The 20,285-nt window shown below is 39.7% G+C and overlaps 3 protein-coding genes across 4 annotated transcripts in view; 1 reads left to right on the top strand and 2 right to left on the bottom strand.

The window, feature by feature from the left end:
• spidr (scaffold protein involved in DNA repair) overlaps positions 1-6,500 on the top strand; it is a 110,663-nt gene extending 104,163 nt beyond the window's left edge. The window contains exons 16-20 of one of the 2 annotated variants that reach the window (XM_041247651.1): positions 953-1,075; positions 2,816-2,915; positions 3,417-3,525; positions 4,827-4,880; positions 5,620-6,500. In XM_041247651.1, coding sequence (XP_041103585.1) covers positions 953-1,075; positions 2,816-2,915; positions 3,417-3,525; positions 4,827-4,880; positions 5,620-5,733 — 500 coding nt within the window. In that variant the 3' untranslated portion in view covers positions 5,734-6,500. Of the gene's footprint in view, positions 1-952; positions 1,076-2,815; positions 2,936-3,416; positions 3,526-4,826; positions 4,881-5,619 lie in introns of those variants that run through there. The other variant, XM_041247652.1, reaches the window with a different exon arrangement.
• A 1,302-nt stretch (positions 6,501-7,802) lies between these two features.
• Positions 7,803-9,119, bottom strand: cebpd (CCAAT enhancer binding protein delta). Its single transcript, XM_041247650.1, has one exon. The coding sequence runs from the start codon at positions 8,782-8,784 to the stop codon at positions 7,951-7,953; it is 834 nt and encodes a 277-aa protein (XP_041103584.1). The 5' UTR covers positions 8,785-9,119; the 3' UTR covers positions 7,803-7,950.
• A 6,827-nt stretch (positions 9,120-15,946) lies between these two features.
• Positions 15,947-20,285, bottom strand: part of prkdc (protein kinase, DNA-activated, catalytic subunit) — a 68,218-nt gene continuing 63,879 nt past the window's right edge. Inside the window, exons 85-86 of the mRNA XM_041247648.1 lie at positions 20,024-20,163; positions 15,947-16,772 (exon numbers count right to left, since the gene is read on the bottom strand). Coding sequence (XP_041103582.1) covers positions 16,568-16,772; positions 20,024-20,163 — 345 coding nt within the window. The 3' untranslated portion in view covers positions 15,947-16,567. The remainder of the gene's footprint in view (positions 16,773-20,023; positions 20,164-20,285) is intronic.

Below are 20,285 nucleotides of genomic sequence, written 5' to 3'. Positions count from 1 at the left end.
TGGCATTTAATATATGCTCCAGTTTAAAATCAGTAAACTCAACCTAATTTGTTTAATATTAGAGAGAAATGTGTCTTGAAAGACTAAGAGTTTAGCATAATAGTGCGTGTTACAAAATAAGTAATTTCTGTAATTTTCAAATAAATGTTTGTTCACATATACTTAGCACAATAAAATCCCAGTTATTTGTCTAAATAAAATCCTAAGAGGTCAGTTGTATTTTGAATAACCCTAACATAAGACTGGTATTGTAGCTGTTGTTCCATAAACTCATGCATGATACCCCAGCAGCGCAAACAAACAATTTTTTTTTTTACCGGTGTCGTAATTGATCTGTTCATCAACAATCCACAGACCACTTCTTAAAAATTCATACTCTGGCAATGTTGATTATGCCTATTCCTTTTTTAAATTTATTTATTTTATAAATTTAATAGTCTCCAGTTTTTTACCCCAGTTTTCTGCCCAGTTATTATCTGTATCCTCGGCTCACCGCTCGCAGCCCCCCCCCCCCCCCCCCCCCCTATGGGGATACCCGCTACCTCAAGAATACTTCAAACTAGTCTCACTTACATAAAGGGATAAAAACTTTGATATGAAGGGATGGTCGTATCGTCTGGTTTTGGGTCTTCTTCAGATCGGCTACTGGTAAAGTACATTTTCTATTTTCTATCGCGATAGGGTCATTCACAAGAAAACACCAAGCCGAACACACAAAGATGTCAGGGTTCTAAAAATGTCAATTAACCCTAAGCCAGTAAACCCAAGAGGTAAACCTATTCCAAAATCAGTAATGTTGTAAACAAGCACTACTGGTGACAAATTTGACAATCCTTTAACCAACAAAATAAATCTTCACTCATTCAATTATGTGTGCCTGTGTATTAATTGTTGTTAAGCTGTAAAGTGTGTTTCTATACAACATCTATAAAAATATATGTTGTGTTTGTAGGTTCCATTCTTTGTGTTGAACGCACAGTGCTGAAGCTGGAGCCACAGCCTTTGCTGACTTATCCTGTCAAACTGGATGAACTGGATCCAACAACTAATATCAACTCTCTCTGCTCTGTGAAAGGTTCGGTCCTTCTCTCATTTCTCTTGCATTACATTTCAGTTGTTCACATGAACCAGCTGTTATTTTGCTGTGGCTTTTTTTTGTTTTGTTTATGCTCGTATTGTTTAAGAAAGGACATACATGTGGTTACTAAACATAAAGCCATTGTTTCCAAGGTTACTCATTTTCATGTCTTTCCCAAACAACTTTCACACACACACACACAAACTCCAAACTCTGAACTCTGAACATGCAAGCTCACTGTGGCCATCGTGAGTACTGCATTACATTCCTCTACATGTAACCACCTGACAGAAAGCAAGGTGTAACACTATATTGCCAGCAGAATGGCATAATAGCGTGGTTGTGCGTGTATGTGTTTCTAGCAATCTTCACGCTCGTGTTTCATTGGGAAGTCCATAGCTAATTAAAAAATGTTTGTCTTGATGCCTGAAACGGGATCAAGTTAGGTACTTGCTTTTCAAGCCCATTCTACCCTTAAATCATAACATCCCTTTATGTAAATAATTACTTTTTACAGTTCCACAAAATCTAGAAACAATCAGAAGCTCTTTTAGACTTCTTTGTGGGTGTGTCCCAAGGCCTAGTAGCTGTTTAGTTGGGTGGAATTATTACAGTTACAGTTAAGAATTTCTTTCAATTGCTTTCCAACACTTTTCCTGATGATAAAGAAAATGCTGCATCCCTTTTGATTAGTGCTGGAACGAACATGGGATTTTCATGTTTGGATATTCGTTCATAATTTAAATATTCATTAAAATATTAATTCATTTTTCAAAAAGTAATAAAAGCCATTATATTGCCCTGAACGCAGACAGAGACAGCACAGCAGCAGGGGGCATGGCTGTGACCCTGTGTGTGTGCTTCTTTATTTTACAGCAAGACCTTACAATATGTAACACGTTAAAATAGAAAAATATCCCTGGAGTATAGAATAAGTTGTGTAGGACTTACTTTACCCCAGTGAATTAACTACAAAACAAAGGATGCCAAATAGCAGTTCTAGTTAAACATTGTTTTGTTTATTCCCGAAATAAAGTTATAAACCGCATTGTATTTTTTTTTCTTTTTTTTCGTTCCTTGCCATTTCTTCACAGTAATCACTGGCCACCGGCATGTTTTCATAAGTAATAGTATGAGGTTTACTTGTGCCTTTTTGTAGCTGAACAAGCAAATGAAAACTGAAATTTAACTTTAAACACTTCAAATAAAACAAACATGGAAATGGCGTTGTAAGTGGCGTTTGGTTCTTGTTTATTACTTTCCACATAACAAAGCCGCAACAAAATAAATAAATAAATAATATATATATATATATATAGTCTATATAAAAATCACTACACAACATTTTCAGGAAGTTGGGTGTTGTTTAAGTGAGGCGTTTCAGAATGATGAGCTTGCCTTTTTTCTGGCGCTCTCTAAAACGTGTTTTTGTCCCAGGTGGCTTTCCATAGAGATCACTATGCGTTCGCGTGCATAATCTGGTTTGTTTACTTTTTGCTGTCTAAAACTTTTAAATAGAGGCTCAAGAGCTGCTGTGTGGATTCAGATTGTTGTATCCGAATTCATGTAAAAAAATATTTGTTCGGATATTTGTCCCAGCAGTACTTTTGATACTTCGTCTATAGGTCTTTACAAACCCAATAAGTACATATTCCTGTTAAAATTCAGTTATATAATTATCTCCCCCCCCCTGCCCTTTGAGTGAAGTATTGACTGGATTACACCCCCCTTTTACAGGAACCATTGTTGGGGTTGACGAGGACACTGCATATTCCTGGCCAGCCTGTGACCATTGTGGGAATGAAAAGCTAGAGGCAGCACATGAAGAACAGCAAGGGTATTTTGAAAACGCATACGGTAGTGTGGCAGGGTGAAAGCCTTATGTGGGGCTGTGGGGTGGTGCGGGGTGAGTGGGGGGGGGAGCAGGGATGGGTGCTAAATTTAAAGCATGTGAACTGGCTGTACTGTTTGTTTGATAATCTCTTGATCACATCTAACTGAACTCAAAATGAGCATGACTAAACCTGGAGTTTCCGTCTCCTGGAACACATTCCCAATGTTGCTCTTTGTATGCTCTAGTAACCAGTGTAAGCCGAATCATACACCTGTTTGGTCAGTTGCTATTTTCTGTCCCGTAGCCACAGTATAAGATCCCCCTTTGTCATTGTTTCACAACATCTCAGTACTGTGTATGTTGGGTTTGTAGAAATGTTAATTTAACAATGTATTGGATATGATTAAACAGGTTTAATGGTTAGTCATATTTGCAGCAATAACTTATTTTTTTATTATTTGTAGTTCCTCAAAAAAGCAGTTTTATTTTTGTGTCTTTTTTCAGACTTTTCTGTAGCTTGTGTGTCAGGACAGTGAGTAGACCAACAGTGAAAATGCAACTTGAAGTATTCCTACACAGTGTGTCACACCCTGAGTGCACTGTGAAAATAAAGGTACATTTCCTTTACTCTGTGCTTTATAGAAGGGATGGGCTTGTTTTCCTAACTAATAAATGCCAACTGCAGTGTCTTTTTGGGTTGGGTTGGGTTGTTTTTTTTTCCAGTTGGGAACACAGGGACGTCATGATACATGCAGGTACTTTGACCTCTGTCGCTAATCCCTTGGACTAACCATTAAACCACACCACACCACATGACTGTATGCATTCAGACACAAACCGTTTTTATATATGTATTTTATTTATTTCCAAATGCAATGAGATGAACGTTGTAATCTGCAATTTCATCTAGCGCTCAAATATGCAGGCTATTTGAAATTTGTTTTAAAATAATTTTTTTAAAACTGTAATAAAATTATAGATTTCTGATACTGTGGGTTTAGTTCTATAAACATGTGACAGGATACTGTCGCTGGCTCTTGTGTGGATGTGTACAGCTGGGACTTGTAACAGGAGATGTGTTGCTAGACAACCAGTTGAGCAGGTAGGCTCTTGACTGGCTGGGGGGCATGCCAGGGGAGGTGGCGCACAGCTCAAAGAGCGTCTGAGCCACAGTTCGAGACAACTACACTGCCATGCTACACAGAGGGGTAGACGACCCACTTCCCCGTTACATATGGTGGCAGCGGTGGGCGTCATTGGTCAAGGCAGGATAGGCACAGAGCAGATGGCTGCCAGAATGCACAGGCAGAACCAGATGAAGATCAGCAGCCACCGGAAGCGCTGCTGTAGGAGCAACAGAGAGGGTGAGGAGCTGTGGCCCCGGAAGACGGAGGGGGAGGAGATACCTTCCTCAAGGCCAAAGTAGGAGTGGCTGTCTGCCTGTATGAAGAGCCAGAGGAGGAGCTATGGGCCAAGAGGTAGTAGCTGCCATCCCGAGGGCCAAAGAAGGAGGAGCAACCGTCCCGACAGCCTGAGGAGGAGGGGTGTATGGGTTTAACTGCTGGATAGGGGTGTGAAAACTGCTGACTGAACATTTTAAATAAAATAAAAAGTAAGGACAGGTTTGCTAAGGAACAATCTCTAGGCAGTAGAACAGAAAGTAACAGGCCCTACAGTATTTACCAAGCATGTTGTCTTTTTAACAAACAAAACCTAAAAGGGTTCTGGACTGTTGTTGGCTTATTTAACAGTAGTCCTGAGTTGTTTCCTGTATGTGAAACTCCCCCAAAAAATTATTTGATTAGTTTATAATGACTTGTGGTAGACAGCTGTTATGTAAGATCCTAAACACTGAGGCATTAGATATGAATATAGCAACCTAAAATTCATGCTGATGTACCTTATTTTTCACAGCTACAACAGGAAACTATTGCATCCCTTCTGACATCTGCCACCAGTGACAGTGAGGTAAGTTTTCATAGCTGATAGATGGACAAGGAAGTTAAGCTGCCAAATTTGGAGGGGAGGGGTCACCAGTCCAGCTCTCCAAGTGAACAGCTTTGATAAATGTGCAAAATTTATCACAGTGAAGATCTGAATTAGCCTTACTTGTTTGTCGGGTCTCAAGTTTCATGTATCTTAGACTGGGAGAGAGGTGTGGTGTGGATTTCCGAAACACTTGAGGTGCATCCAGAGGGAGACTTATTCATTTAGCCTTCCATTTCTGACACAAGCATCTTTTATCCATCAAATAGTGGTCGCACCAGGATGAACAAAATAACAAGGCAAAACTCATTGCATTCTAGTTAAAATACCTTACACAATTTCTCTTATTTTAGTATGTTTTTTTTAGCTTTGATCTTATCGTGAATTAGCCATAATTAAAATCCCTGCACTTGAACACTCAACCTATTTGTAACTGATATCACGTTCTCTTGGATCTCTGTACAGGTAATAAAAATAACCTGGTAGAACGCTGTGATCTTTGTTATGTACCAAAGGTAGTCTCAGCAAGCCATAAATCCGATTATTGTATTCCACAATTGGTCCTGTACTTTGAAACCTAATAAACCACCTGTTAAAGGGACCATAAAAAAATAGGTTGATAACTTTCCTGTAATATCTGAACATTCGGTCTTCCAGAACTGCCTGTGCAGTACATTACTCTCTGTTGTTTAACTGGACCTCGGCTCTGCTGTTCTTCCAGGGTTACGAGGTGGAGAATGTGCTTGGTCAGGAAGTGAGCCCCCTGAGCTGTTACGTTCGTCTTATAGCAAGGAAGCCAGCCATCTGGATGGGTCTGGAAGAAATCAGCCTCTGAGGAGAAGCAACGAAGGAAGTGGAACTGGGTTCCAGTCCTATATAATAAAACTTTCTAACACTGCAAAAAAAAAAAAATAAAAAAAAAACTCTAACAGAAAATAGTTTTCTTGGGATTTTGTGATATAGGCTTCTGTCTTTGTGACTGTATTGCTTAAACCTTGACACATGGACATATTAATGTTATCTCAATTTTGACAAAGAGGGGACAATTGTATGTTTATGCTCTTTTAAATATCTTGTTTAAGACCATTTGTAAATACTCTGAAGCAAGCTATTTCAGTGTTATTTACTTAGACAGTTTTAAATAAGGATTTAGCTTGGAGGTTTTAAAACAACCTATTTAATGTAAACCTACTTCAAGATTGTCATTGGCTCAGCTGTGGAAATGCAAAGCAGTCTAATTCTGCGATACAAATTATTATTTTAAAGACTTTGTCAGTGGTTTGGATTTATAAATTACCTCCACATACTCCAAAGGTGTTAACACCACATTCACAAATAGTTGCATTCATGTTAACCCCACTGCACCTGAAAGCTCAGTCCCCTATTTATTGTATGTATGAATGTCTGGGGTCCAAGTTAACCCAGATGTTGTGAGGAAGGATCAATCTCAAGTGTTCTTCCATGGTTCCTTTTGCTGATCTCTGGTAAGCCGATCTACATGTGCAGGAGTCCACAGAAAGAAGGAAAGCAAAACCACAATCCATGAACGTTACATTTGTTAAATATATGAATTTGTTTGTAAACTATTTTCTGAAAAATATGCTAATTACAATATTGTAAAACACAGGAAGAATTAAAATTACGTTTCTGTGTTTTGGAGTCTCAAATTATTTTAACCATAATTGTGCGTAAAGGCACCTGTATTTGTATTTAACTAAATAACCAAACTAAATAGCCAGAAATTTTGCTTGAGGGAAAGATCACCAGACTCCGGCTCACTTATTTTGGTCACATGATGCGATCAGATTCATTGGAGAAAGCAATGATGCTTGGAATGGTCAGTGGAACAAGAAGACGAGGCCGCCAAAGAACGCGGTGGCTCGACGCCATCAAAACGGACACTGGCTTAGGCATAGAACAGTTGAAAGGGAAAGTCTAAGACCGGAAAGCGTGGCGAGAGATGGCCTATAGAATCGCCGAGAGTCGGATCTGACTGACCGGATGACATCATCATCAAATAACCAAACATTCTTTTAAATATCAGAGTAATGTGTTGGATGTAAGAAAACACCTTATACTGTGATTTGTACTGAATGTGCAAATTCCTTTATTGCTGTATTTTTTTAAATAAAATATTTCCATAGTGGGGGTATGAATGTTTTAAAACAAATTAAAGGCAGTTAAGGGAGGTGCACAAAGTATTCAGTATTATGTTGTAGTATTGGATGTATTTCAAGTTCTGTAATTGTAGTTTCTTGGAGTTAACTTATTTTCTTGCCCCATTCAACTAGTGTACAAAAAAAACCTAGATTCTCAGATAGAACATTTTTATTAAAATTACTGACCTGAAAAAAATATAACTGTTGGTTTACTGTTGAAAGCAACGGTTTAGCTTTTGGAACTGATGAACAACCTCATGACCTTTTGTTCTCTTACTTTTACAACTCCAAGGATATGTTGGCTTTTTACTCTGGACAGCTGTAACTCAGCTGTCAGGGAGATACTGAGGACTCTAAATCACCTATCATAGGTGTACACCCACCCCCACCACATTTACACAATTAAACAAAAAAATCGTTTCAAAAGATTTTATTTATTTATTTATTTTTTACAAAAAAATACAAAATTATATATAAACTTCATATAAAATGTTCAAACATGCTCAGACTGGTTGTTTTTTTTTTTGTTTGTTTGTTTTTTTTTTGTTTTTTTTTTTAACCGGATGTTATGTTGCAAACCTTAAAATTTTCTACATGGTATTTACGCACTTATGTAAAAAATGTATATCTTTTAAGTATTTTATTAAAATCTTCTGTTTTTTTTCAAGTCGAAAAAAAGACCGAGACATCCCCGTAGGGGTAAAGAAAGTCATGTTAGTATGTCTTTTATACGTATTAAAATTACACCCCTTTTTCAATGCCACTTAGTTTATTCGGTGTAACTGTTTTACAGTATTTTATGCTACAGGCGTTTTGTAAAAGTTCTGATTCGATATATGTGTCTCCTTGAGGTATCGTGCTAAAACAAGTCCGTTAACATTTCCACTCTCACCTCACCGACAGTCAATACTCGTGGTGCCCAAACAAGTGGAACTGGGCAGCTGCTTGAAGAAATTTCGGAGGCTGGTCAGATCCCTGGTTAACTGTTCGATGGTTGTATGCAATCGTTCGTTTTCAGCGCCTAGCTCTAGCATCTTGTGCTGCATTTCCAAGTTGCGCAGTTTTGCCTTGTCTCTGCTTTTTCTGACGGCGATGTTATTCCGCTCCCGTCTCTGTCGATACTCCTGGCTGTACCTATCCTGGTTCTTTTTCCCCTTCTCTTTGCCTACTTTTCTGGAGGTGGCAAGTGATGCAGATGGCTCTGGTGTAGTCGGTGGTGTGGGCTGACCGGTCTGCAGGCTCATGATGGTCTGTGCGCAGTTTTCGATCTGCGAGGGAAGAGATGAGGACTTGTCGCTATCACTCCAGTCCGACTCCTGCTTAATCGGCGCACTGAACCCACCATTCACGCTTTGATTCAGCTTGTCTCTGGCAGCAGAGGCGCCTGCAGCTGTGCTGGTCAGGTAGTTAAAGTCCACTTTCTCCTGCTTGACACTGTTGTTAAAAAGGTCAGCGAAGAGTTCGTCGTTGCACAGCTCCAGGTTTGGCACTGACGCCATAGAGTCGATGTAGGTGCTGAAGTCGATTGCGCTCTCGTCGTCATACATGGCAGGAGCGGTGCTCAGCTCTGCCAGGTTGTTTTCATCGCACATGCCGCCACGGCTGGGCTTGCAGGACCCCTGGATAGTGCTAAGCTTACTGTCGTAGAAATTGGTTGGCTCCATTGACCAGTTCATATTGCATGGTGGTGAGGCGCAATGAGAATCCAGACTGTATAGCGCACTCATTAACTTAATTGTTTTCTGTTCTTTCAGTAGAGACGTAATTTTTTTTTTTTTCAAAAAAGGTACCTGGTCAGCTTTTTGCTGCAGGTAGTAGCTTTTGTTTTTTTTGTTTTTTTTTCCAAGTGCTGCTGTTTAATCTTCCTTTCACAAGAAACGACCCTTTTCAGTGCAGGATATTTTTTTTACCTTAGATATCTGAAATTGGAAGTTCTGGTAAAGAACGATTTCTCTTCTGGTTTCTTAAATAGTAATCCAAAGTGCTACAGGTGCTTCTATCTGTAGTTCAAAACTTGCACTCACTTGTAGTATATGGCACTACTCGCGTTCTCTGAAGTTTTCGAGAGCGCACACTGTTTATTTATCTCCTGTGCTGACGTCAATATCTTCCCCCTCCCTGCTCCCCCCTCTGTGCAAACCGCTTACGACTCCGCCTCCTGTCCTGCTACTGCAGTGCTGTGAACTCGATCAATTAGAGCCCTCCTTTGAAATTGGATATCTTGTATCTCCTGAGTAACTGTTCGTTTTTTTGTTGTTGTTTTTTATCTTTTAATTTTTTTTTTTTTTTAAATTAACCCTATTATGAATGCACGGTACACGGTCTGAACTTGGGCCATGTTTACATCTTTAGTTAACGTTAACGCAACTTCCAAATATTAACACGTTTGTCGTGCAGATTTTCTGTGAGGCTGTTTGTTATTACACTATACGTAAAATATTTAAAAAAAAGAAAGAAAACCGCGTTTATGTTGTTTAATGTCGGTGGAAAAATTCACGGCGAATTCATAATTAAAAGTCACTTAAGACTTAATTCAGGTAGTGTTTTGTGTAATACTGCAAGTTCGTTGACCACAGTATATGACTATGAGATGATATGCTAATGATTATATGTAAAGGGTACCTATTCCCCGACGACCCCTATAAAGTAAACCTGTCCAGTACATCTGGCATGACTAAAACCAAGTGCACAACTGCATGACCATCATTAGTTACTGTTATTTATCAAAGTTAATTCACTACTTCGTTACACCGTGGATTTACTGGATGGCATTAATATATGAACGTCTTGACATGTTGCGGACTGACAGCTTTATTTCAGCATTATACCACCATACATTATCCTGTACATACAAGGCTGTTTCACCTACGTTATCTGATATATAGAAGACACTGGAAACGGAAATGACAAGTTCAAGTTTGAATACAAAAACTTTCCGTACATTGTCTCTTGCGCCCTCTGCTGTTCGAATGTTTACCGTTACCCTCAATGTGGAAGCAGGATAAAACAATTGTAAAGATAGTTAAAATCTAAATTTATTTACACCATGCCACAAATTGTAAGCCAAATCAATATACATGTGTGACAAACAGGTGAGGATCCTCACCATTCTATAAATCCATTCATAGTAATTAAACGCTAGAATCTCTCATATAAAGTGGAAAAGGTACAGTTAACAGTTTTGCGCTTCGGCTGGAGATTAAAATACATGGAACAGACTGGCTAATTTTAAATTTGACAATGACCATTTTGAAACGTGATTAAAGAATCATAAAATACAGTGTGTGTTATGCATCATTGACATGACCAGGGGTAAAAACAATACGACAGTGAAAGGTAAATTCTTACTGGAAACGCCTATAATGGAATATGAATTAGTAGGATTCTAGAACAAAGCTGTGGACCAAATGTGACACACACAATATCAAAGCATGTGGTCTATATTATTGATATAGCCTGAGGTTACAATAATGGTCAATTGCAACAAACTAAAAGGGCAGTGCTGCATGATAGTACCAATTGCAACAAAGCAAATGCCTCCAGATAGTCTGCATATAGGTTCCTATCAAGTACGAAATATAACCATTACCAAATGAATGGATCAATATTTATTTTATATAGCACCTTTCATAGTGGAACACCACCACAAAGCGCTTTACAAGATAGTGAGGAACAATGCATAATACATTAAATACAGTGAAATACAGGGCATAGTACAATAAATAAAACAGTGAAAACAATGCAAATTCATTAAATACAGCCATAATACATTAAATACAAGGCTAGCATGTGAATTCTAAACGTTGTGGATGCGTGTGTCATACAGAATCATACGAATAAGATGGAGTGAAAAACCTGAAACAGCAATTTAGACGCCAGCTAATAACAGATATCAGGCTTAAAGAGCACTGAAAGCAAGAGAGAACAAGTGGGTTTTGAGAGTTGATTTGAAGCGAGTGATTTTGGGAGCTGCACACACTAAGGCTGGGAGAGAGTTCCATAGAGTCTTGGCCATGAAGCTAAAAGGGTGCATTTTTGCTTGGGTATAACAAGCAAGCCTGAGTCAGAGGACCTTGATACTCTGGACCTGTGTGATGAAGGGCTTTGTAGGCAAGCAGGAGAATTTTGAAAGTAATCCTGAACTTTACAGGTAGTCAGGCCAGCTGGGCAAGGCAGGGGGGGTAATGTGATCATGTTTTTTACATCTGGTAAGGATCCTAGCAGCGGCATTTTGAACCAGCTGCAATTGGTTTATGGTGCGTGATGGAAGACCACCATAGAGAGAGTTGCAGTAGTCAAGTCAAGAGGAGATAAATGCATGACAGAGTATCTCTGCATCCGGGAGGGAGAGGTAGGGACAGACCTTTGAGATGTTTCGGAGGTGATAGAAGGAAGAATTGACTACAGAGGAGATTTCAATCTGACTAGAAGACATTCAGATTTGTTAGTGCTGAAGAAAATTGGCAGGCATCCAGGCCTCGATGTCTTGGATGCAAGCTGAGAGCCAGACCATGGCAGAGGGACATCCAGGGTATAGTTTTAGGTAGAGCTGGGTGTCGTCTGCATATGAGTGACACATGAGGCTATGTTGGCAGATGAGGTGACCCAAGGGAAGCATGTAGATGTTGAAGAGTCCCAAGAACAGACCCCTGAGGGACACCGCAAGTGACCAGGTAAGCGTCAGCACTGCTTTCATTATAGAAAACAGACTGCATGCGTCCGGATAGGTAAGAGGACAGCCTGGAGAGACAGGTTCCAGAGATCCCAGCATACTTCTGAAGGTGGCATCAAAAGCAGAAGTTAGGTCAAGGAGGACAAGGACAGAGGGAGAAGCGGCATCAGCATTAAACAGAAGAACATTTACAATATGGAGCAGAGCAGTTTTCAATACTGTGATACAGCCGGAAGCCAGACTGCAGAGATTCAAGCAGATTGTTCGTCTGAGATGTTTCGTCAGCTGGCTGGTTACAGTCTTTTCAAGAGTTTTGGAGAGAAAGAGAAGATTGGATATGGGACGGAATTTAAAGCCCGGTCAAGGGAGGGTTTTTTGAGCACTGACGTTACTCAGGCTGTCTTGAGGGCAGCAGGAACCAGGCCTGAAACCAGGGACAGGTTGAGAGTGTGCATAATGGAAGGCGCAATGAATATTGTATAGCAAAGCTGCCCTTTGAGTCTGTGACGCAGTCGGGGCACCGCCACCGAGGGATGAAAAGGACTGCGCTCACTGATCTAAGCAGCATTTTTCCTAGATTTGTATGTATTTTTAAACAAAAAATGTATGTGATATTAAGTGAATTGCTGAAATCCTTTTTTATTTTGGGTTATTTGTGTGCGCTACAGTCTGTTGCTGGTTACGTCCCCGCTGTGGCCTTGTGCCCACTTGTGCTCTTCTCCTAGGTTGCTATTTGTCTTGTTTTTGTTTCTTTTACCAATACGAGACGCGGTTGGTATGCTCTAAGATATATAGAGATATATATATATATATATATATATATATATATATATATATATATATATATATATATAAATTGTATAAATTGCAGGTTTTTTGAAACCGGGAAAAAATTCTCACACTGTTTTGTTTCTGTTTTACAGATATTGCATGCACGCCTCTCTGTAACGTGGTCCTTGACACGTACAGTAAGAGCAGCTGCTGGGCTCAGCAAGATACTAGCTTTGGCTTTTTTGTTGGTTGTATTACAACCACAGTATCTCCATACTGCTTTGATGAACAAATATCAGCCTCCCCATTGCGAAGGCTGTTAGTTTATTCTGACAAGCAGGCATCAGAATACTCCACTATTTGGTCGACTGGCTTGTCACGGTAATGATGTTGCAGAAACTTTTGGGTCTGATGGCAGCTTCCCAGACCAGTCCATTGGGTCTTCTACATATGCATGCTCAGGCCTGGTTCAATCGCAGGCTCTTCCAACTCATGGTGAACAGCAACCGCCTATTGACAGTGTCCCACCTCTGTCTAAGAGCACCCTCTTGCTGGAAACAACCAGCCCGTTTACGCCTAGATATAGCAAGGGAGGTTGTCACCACAGATGCGTCCAGCCTGGGCTGGGGCGCTGTGTGAAATGGCCGAGGCATGTGAAACTCCTCATGGAAGGGCTGCAGACTTTTTTTGGAGGTTCAAGGGAGTACGGGCACAAGTGGGGCATCTGCCTCGTGGGTTCGACCATACAACTTCTCCCAGGGCAGTTGTACTGCAATTTGTGCGGAACCTTTTTGACAAGGGGAAATCCTCCTCCACGTTAAAGGTTTATAAGGCATATATTTCAGCTTGTTATGTTAAGATTGACTCTCCCCAGGGGCTCACTTCCTGGTGGGGGAATTTTTGAAAGGGGCTCGGCAGCTTCATCCATCTATGACGGACATTGTTTCTCGCTGGAGGCTAAACATGGTGCACTCATGAAGCCTCCATTTCAAACACTGCATTCAGCTTTCTTGCTTGTTATCACCTCCACAAAGTGGGTGAGTGAGATGGAGGCATCAATTGTGAAAGCCCTCTTATTTATTTATTTATTTATTTATTTTTTACAAAGGCCAGGACAAAGATCACGCTCCATACCATTGTCTTCTCTTTCCATGTTAACCAGTCAGTGGAATTGAAGGCTTTCCATCCACCTCCTTTCCAGTCTGACAAGGGGTGACAGAGACATATGTATTATGTTGACAGGACAAAAAAAGTTGGGAGTAATCTGAACAGTTTTTTTTGCCTGCTATGGGGCAAATTCCCGTGGTCAAGCCGTCTAAATGGATAGCAGACACAGTCAAGACTGCCCAAGAGCTGGCCAACTTGCCCCGTCCAGAAAAACTCACAGTTAATTCAGCCAGAGGCCTCGAAACTTCATGGGCTTTACTCTAGGGTGCATCTGTCAAGGACATATGCAATGCGGCAGTGTGGGCTACTCCCCATACCTTCACTACATTCTACAGGCTAAATGTCGTGGATCCTCAAAACCCTGGTTTTGGAACTAAAGAATGTTAAGGATGGTTTCCCAGTCGACCCTTGTAACAGGCATAGAGGGGAGTTTCTCCCTCAATTTGTTCACCCTAGCTAGCTGTTATGAATGGGAATGCACAGCAGTATCTCAGCTTAGCCTTGTAGCATTCCAGTCATTCTGCAGTCTTGCCCTTGCAATGGCTTTGGTACACTCACCCATTTCATAATGGTTACATTTTGTACTTGAAAGAGAACATTATCATAACCCTGGTTCATTTTAGTGTTAAGTTGTATTACCATATAGCCAACCCCAAAACATCCTGTGATTTTGAGTCATCAGTGCTTAAGCAACAGACTGTGAAAGAGGAATGAAAATTCACGCACAGGAAAAGAACACCCATGAAGTTCTCTCTGTACTTTTACAAGTGAACACTTCTTTTTCCTTCAGTTCATTTTAAAACAGCTTATTTTGTTCTATTAGTTTTATTGGCTATTCACAATACTAAAGCAATTAATCCAAAACACGTGCCCACAAACGTATTAGTGCTCAGAAAAACGCTGAAACTACTTGAACAATAACAAGTAGGAATTTTCTGGAGCGGTGTAGAGTTCAGAAATGTTTAACCAATCGAGTGGGGAGGTGTGGTATCTCAGATGAACTATACTAACTTGTTCAGTCCTCTTGGGCAGAAAATGCTGGAAACTCACCAAGACTATTACAAGTCTTGCATCAGCTGAGTGCCATGGAGAGTGCCTGTCCTGCTGAGTAACCTTAAAGCTGCAGTACCAGCTTTCACAAACCGAGCAATAAAACCGCTTGTACAATTAAAAAAGGAAGACACTATTAAACAAACACCTTCAACATTTGTATTCATAGGGAGTCAGTGGCTCATAAACATATATAGTGTAATATGTAATGGAATCCAATGTGATTTTTTTTTATAATTTTTTGCAGCCAAATCAAACAGTGACTACTACTGTATATGCTATTTACAGACAATATTGTATTTTTTTCAAAATGGGAAACATTTTTTAAAAAGATACAGTATTAACAGACATGCATGACATGTGGACCTTCCACATTTCTGTACCTTATTCTTTTTAATGGTGCAACAAAACTAATATCTTACACCCTTTATACTTAATATATCTAAAATATAAATACATAGTTATTAAGATCATGAACATATTGCTAATGCAAAGTGCTGTGAATTGCCCTCCAAAGTGTATCGCCAAAGAAGTTACAGCAGCAGAAGTGAAAACTATACATGCATGCACCTCTGTGTGTGTGTGTGTGTTTCTAAACAACAGTAAAGGCCAACAACCCTGTTCGGTTCTAATTATCAGCTTGGTACATGTATTAATAAACCAATACCTCCCAAAGGTCTTGTAATTTGGGACGTGGGTCCTATGAAACATCTGTACTTTGTCCAGTTATTACAAAACTACAATGTAGAAATATTGGGAAGGGTATAGACTGACATATTACGATGTTGCAAATTAGCAAATACAAAAATAGCTTGGACATCCCCAAAAACAACCTGCAGATGTGCAGACTCAGCTACGAGGGGGAAAAATACATGATTTTAAGCATTAAACTTGTGGGTGAAGACTGCACTACACAGAATCTTACAGACCTTAATGTGAAATCAAATAACCAGAAAACTAACTGAAATAATGTATTTGTTGCCAGTAGTACGTTTGATCCACAATAAATACAGAAAGATGACCAGAGCCGGAGATAGAATTTTAGTTTCTTTACACGGATACCTTTACTTTACTGTGTGTTTTACGGCAGGAGAAGAAACACTGTTCTGACTAAAACAGATAATAAAACGAAGAAAGCATCCTTGGGTGAGAATGAACTTTAGAAATTCAGCCCAGACAACTCTTTAGTGTTTTTCATAAAGTTAAACTCCAGACAGTGACTGAGGGAATACAATGATTAAAAGGTCTGTATTTATGATTTCACATATTGTTACGTGTTGGCAAAAAAACAAAAATATCAAAGTGGACTTTGGTAACTGTTTTAATGTGTGTCTTGTGATGGTTTGATGAGTAGAATATTTATTTTATCAAGCATCTCATTTTAGTGATCTGCATACAACCCCCTGTAGCTTATAATATACATAAATAATGCATGAAAAACACACAATATATAAATTCTAAATATCAGACAATAAGGACATGCAAATGTTTTCTTCAATAGCTGCAGTTGAGAAAATGTATTTTTAAAAAAAGTCAGTAAATCAGCAACTAATTAGTAATTAGTGCTTTTTATCATCTCCAGAAATTCCTTGCTTTGCTGCTTTACCATTACGAATTTGACATTAGACTGAGATGCTAGTTGGTTTAACATGAAACTTGTAGCTTCCCTTCTTTCCGCGATTCTCATTTGGGCTGTAACACTATTACAGCACCACGAGTGCCGTATACAGGTCATGTAAAATACACACACATTTACAAATGTATGCAAATCGCTCCTTTAATTTGACTACTTAAAAAAGGACTTGGAGCTTCCCATTGTAGTTCTTCTGAGAAGAGATCTGTTCACTGCCTCACACCCACGGCTCCCAGCCCGCCCAGACTCTGCCCAGGATGTTGGGGTCAGTGGCCTGGTCGATGAGGCACTCCACCTGGGTCTCCACAGACAGCCCCTGAGGAGCTTCCCGTGCACGGACGTTGTGCTCCTTCTCCCCCAGGGCTACGGCTATGATGCTCCGATAGGCTGGGCTCTTTTCAAATCCCAGCTTGAGCTCTTCACTGGAACACAGAAAAAGGAAACAAGAGCAGTATTATTCAATAAGTTAGTACATCGTGTGTAGGGTATCTCTTATTGTCTCAAGCAGTCTGGGCGAGAGGAAGGCGAAACAAAAGTTATTTTCTAGTTGCAATTGCCGTTACATTTTCTTCTGAGAAACTAGTGTCAAGTTCATAAAAAATTTAAGAAAGAGTTAACAGGATGGACCAGTTTACAAAAGGTACCAGATATGTGCAGGGTTCGACATTAACCATGGCCCGGCTGCCCGGGGCTGGTAGAGTTCGCAGTTCGCACCACAGGCCCAACTGGGCCGGTAAAATTTTTTAGCTGTATAATGTATATAGTACAGTCCACATGGTTTCCGTTTTATGAATGCAGGAAAATGGGTCAGTGTGGCAAAAAGATGAAAAAATCTAACTTACAAACCCATTTTTAAAAACACACCCATCCCTCACTCGCCTGGACTTTCCCACACATATCGTATTTGTTGTACAGTCAGCATCTGAGACTACGTACTGAAGTGCTGTTGGTAATACTCGTTCCTCCAAATGGCAATTTTTTACAACTAAGCAACCAACTGCACCAATAAGCCAAAAGTGTTTAAATCAATAATGATAAAGAAAGAAATTATGAAAAATAATTTACCGACGAAAATAGAGTGGAAGAAAGACTTAATCTGGCTTCATGATGACACTGAAACAAATGTCAGTTACACAGACTTGCAGATAAAACAGCAGCTTTTTCTGTCAGGAATTCAACATTTAGTTGCCCTCATATCCAGTCTCACAGTAATAGTTTGCAAGATAGCCGGTGTTTGTTTGCTATTGTGACTGCACCGATGGATACCCAGGTACGCCACGTGGAAGCTGGACAACGGGAGGGAATTGTCTAATGTTTTGATTTGGGTTACAGTGTGTTCAGGTCAGAAATGCCAGTCACAATCTTTACAGGAGTCGTTCCTATCAGCAGTAAGATTGGAGCTGACTTGGGAGAGGCTACAAGCGAGAACAATCTGAGAACAATTATTTTTTATTATGATTATTGTTTTTTTAAGTGTTTACTTTAGGATTTGCATAAATCTGTTAACCTTTTACCATGGCAACAGCTCGGTTGTAGGTTTGCTTGTAAAAAAAACAGTAACATCTGTACACAATTTTCAAATCTTCAATACAGTATTTTCATTTTCTGGCAAGCACGCCAATGTGTGCATGTTAAATGGCTGAAATAAGTACAACAGCATATATTGAAAAGTTTCGCTTTGCCATTTTTAAATTTGAGACGTGGGCTCTCTTTGGTTACCGTACACATTACTAAATATATGGAAATGAAAAACCATCATGAAAGACTATGCATGCGTCCGTTTGTGTTCGCAGTGCAGTTTGCAAGTGCACGTGGCTCATTTATATGGTGTGTGAACCGGATGTTTACAATATCCTGCAAGGCATATTGAAAGATGACAGCTATTAATGTATTGCTCCGGTTTTTAATATAGCATGTTTTAGATTCTTACACATTGCTGTGGAAGAAAGCACTGGGGAGCACTTCGCTAATTTAATGAATACATTTCTTCAATGACATACAGTAGGAGAATACAGTTTAAGCAATTCTGCACGGTTCTCCTAATGTCGGCATTAAACAAAGATTGAATATATTTTACTATTTTGTGAGTTTTGTCGAGTTCAGCAAGATCTTGGTGTCTGACCAAAGTTTCTACCAGAGCTTCAGTTTCTCGCACTGCCCTTGTAGTTTAAGATTACCAGATTTCAAGTGAAAATAAAACTGGGAGGTTTTTTTTTTCTACTTTAATTTACTGACGCCGTAGCAACTCTGAAGCCAAAAATAACAGCATACAAAATAACACAATAATGTGTTACCTTTGTAAGGACTGCAGCTGCACTGCATGTATGTATCAATTTTTTCAGCGCTGTCAATTGATTTAAAGTGTGAACGGCTACACTGAAAGCAAGGCAACTCAGTTAGTTCAACACCATTTCTTAAAACCTTTTTTTTTTTTTTTGTTAAGGTGGAATTTCAAGTTGTGTTGGCAAAGTTCAATATTCTCTACTAAAATCACAGAATCTGTGGCCACTGTGACTTAATCCCAGCCTTACTGACAAGCAACCGAGTAAACATGCGATTGATAATCACAGCAAGGCGACATTTGTGCAGCAGTTTCTGAAGGACCCCTAAACTGGTTACTAAGCAGCCCGGCTCAGCTTTTAGTACGCCATTTATAATGCCACAATAAGCTGTCAGTGAAATACAGTATTATTTAAGAACCACTAATTCATTACAAAAACTGAACAGGAGAACACACGGTATTGAAATAATATTTCATAAACGTTCAGAACCTCCAAAATAGTAGCTCTACAGCCAAATCATAGCAGTTGGCATCTTTGAGGATAACATGTACTGATATTTTGGATACTTTAGTGTGATTGGTTGATTTCTGATATGTGGTTAGAGACAGGGGCTTAATACCAGGAGGTCCCAAGGTCAAATCCCAGCTGAGCCACTGACTCACCAAACTGCTTTGGGCAGCATCCTATCACCTAGAATGTTTAGATAGTCATATAGCTATCATAGCTTTCTACATAGCTTTCACACCTGCCCTTCAGAGACATGCTATGGCAGTATATAAAATCTGATTCGTAACAGAACCCCTGTCTACCCTCTATTTCGACTAAAGAGTACAGACATCACTGATGGATTTCCACGCTTGCACACATCCATCACCTCTGAAATTTCTTTAATAATACAGTTGAGGCTGAAACCCATCAATCCACAGCTGCACTGTTTCCAGGTAATGGTTCTTTGTTACTGCAGAAAGTAATACAATAATGTTAAGTGCGGTCACACCGGAATAGTACTTTTTTAAATTGACTTATTCTGTTGCTTTTTGTTCATTGAAAAAACAAAAAAACAAAAAACAAAAAAAAAAAAAACTTGGATACAGTGGCATTTGACCTTCCAACAAATGTACATGCCTCAGATACACTTGCACCAAAAAGTCTACTCAAGTTGCCGATGTCTGCTTACCCATTTTGAACTGAGGTGCTTCCTTCACATGCTGATTTAGTCACATGATCTGCACACCCTATCACATATCAACACACAGGGATGGTACAAAATGACCATGGTACAGTTTCGTATGAAGATTCAATTTTTCTGGTCAACAACAATTTTCTTGGTCCACTTCTGTGTATTAACCTTACTGTTATATTGGGTGAATTGTGAGCTGGTAAATGACTACCTGGTGATAACAGCAGGATTGGCTCCTTCCAGCTTCCGCCTGGCGAAGTTCACCTTCTGCATGGGATACCACTTGATCTCATTGGTGTTCACTGCTTCTGACCAAGTCCCTTCTTTCTTCATCTGCTTGAGCTCAAAGTTCTGCAGCAGGACAAATGTAACAATGGTTACGGGCTCTATCGAAGAATGCTGCACAATAGTGAGCTGCTCTGTACATCACCGTGACAGCTCATCTATGGAAGCTACCCAACACTGCTAACAAA

The sequence above is a fragment of the Polyodon spathula genome, chromosome 4 (assembly GCF_017654505.1).
Source record: "Polyodon spathula isolate WHYD16114869_AA chromosome 4, ASM1765450v1, whole genome shotgun sequence".
Classification (NCBI taxonomy): Eukaryota; Metazoa; Chordata; class Actinopteri; order Acipenseriformes; family Polyodontidae; genus Polyodon; species Polyodon spathula.
Note: the sequence above shows the minus strand (reverse complement) of the source record. Positions and strands in the feature narration are given on the sequence as shown.

Coding starts and splice junctions, on each gene's coding strand:
- cebpd (XM_041247650.1), bottom strand. CDS start 8,784: ATGAGTGCGCTATACAGTCTGGATTCTCATTGCGCCTCACCACCATGC.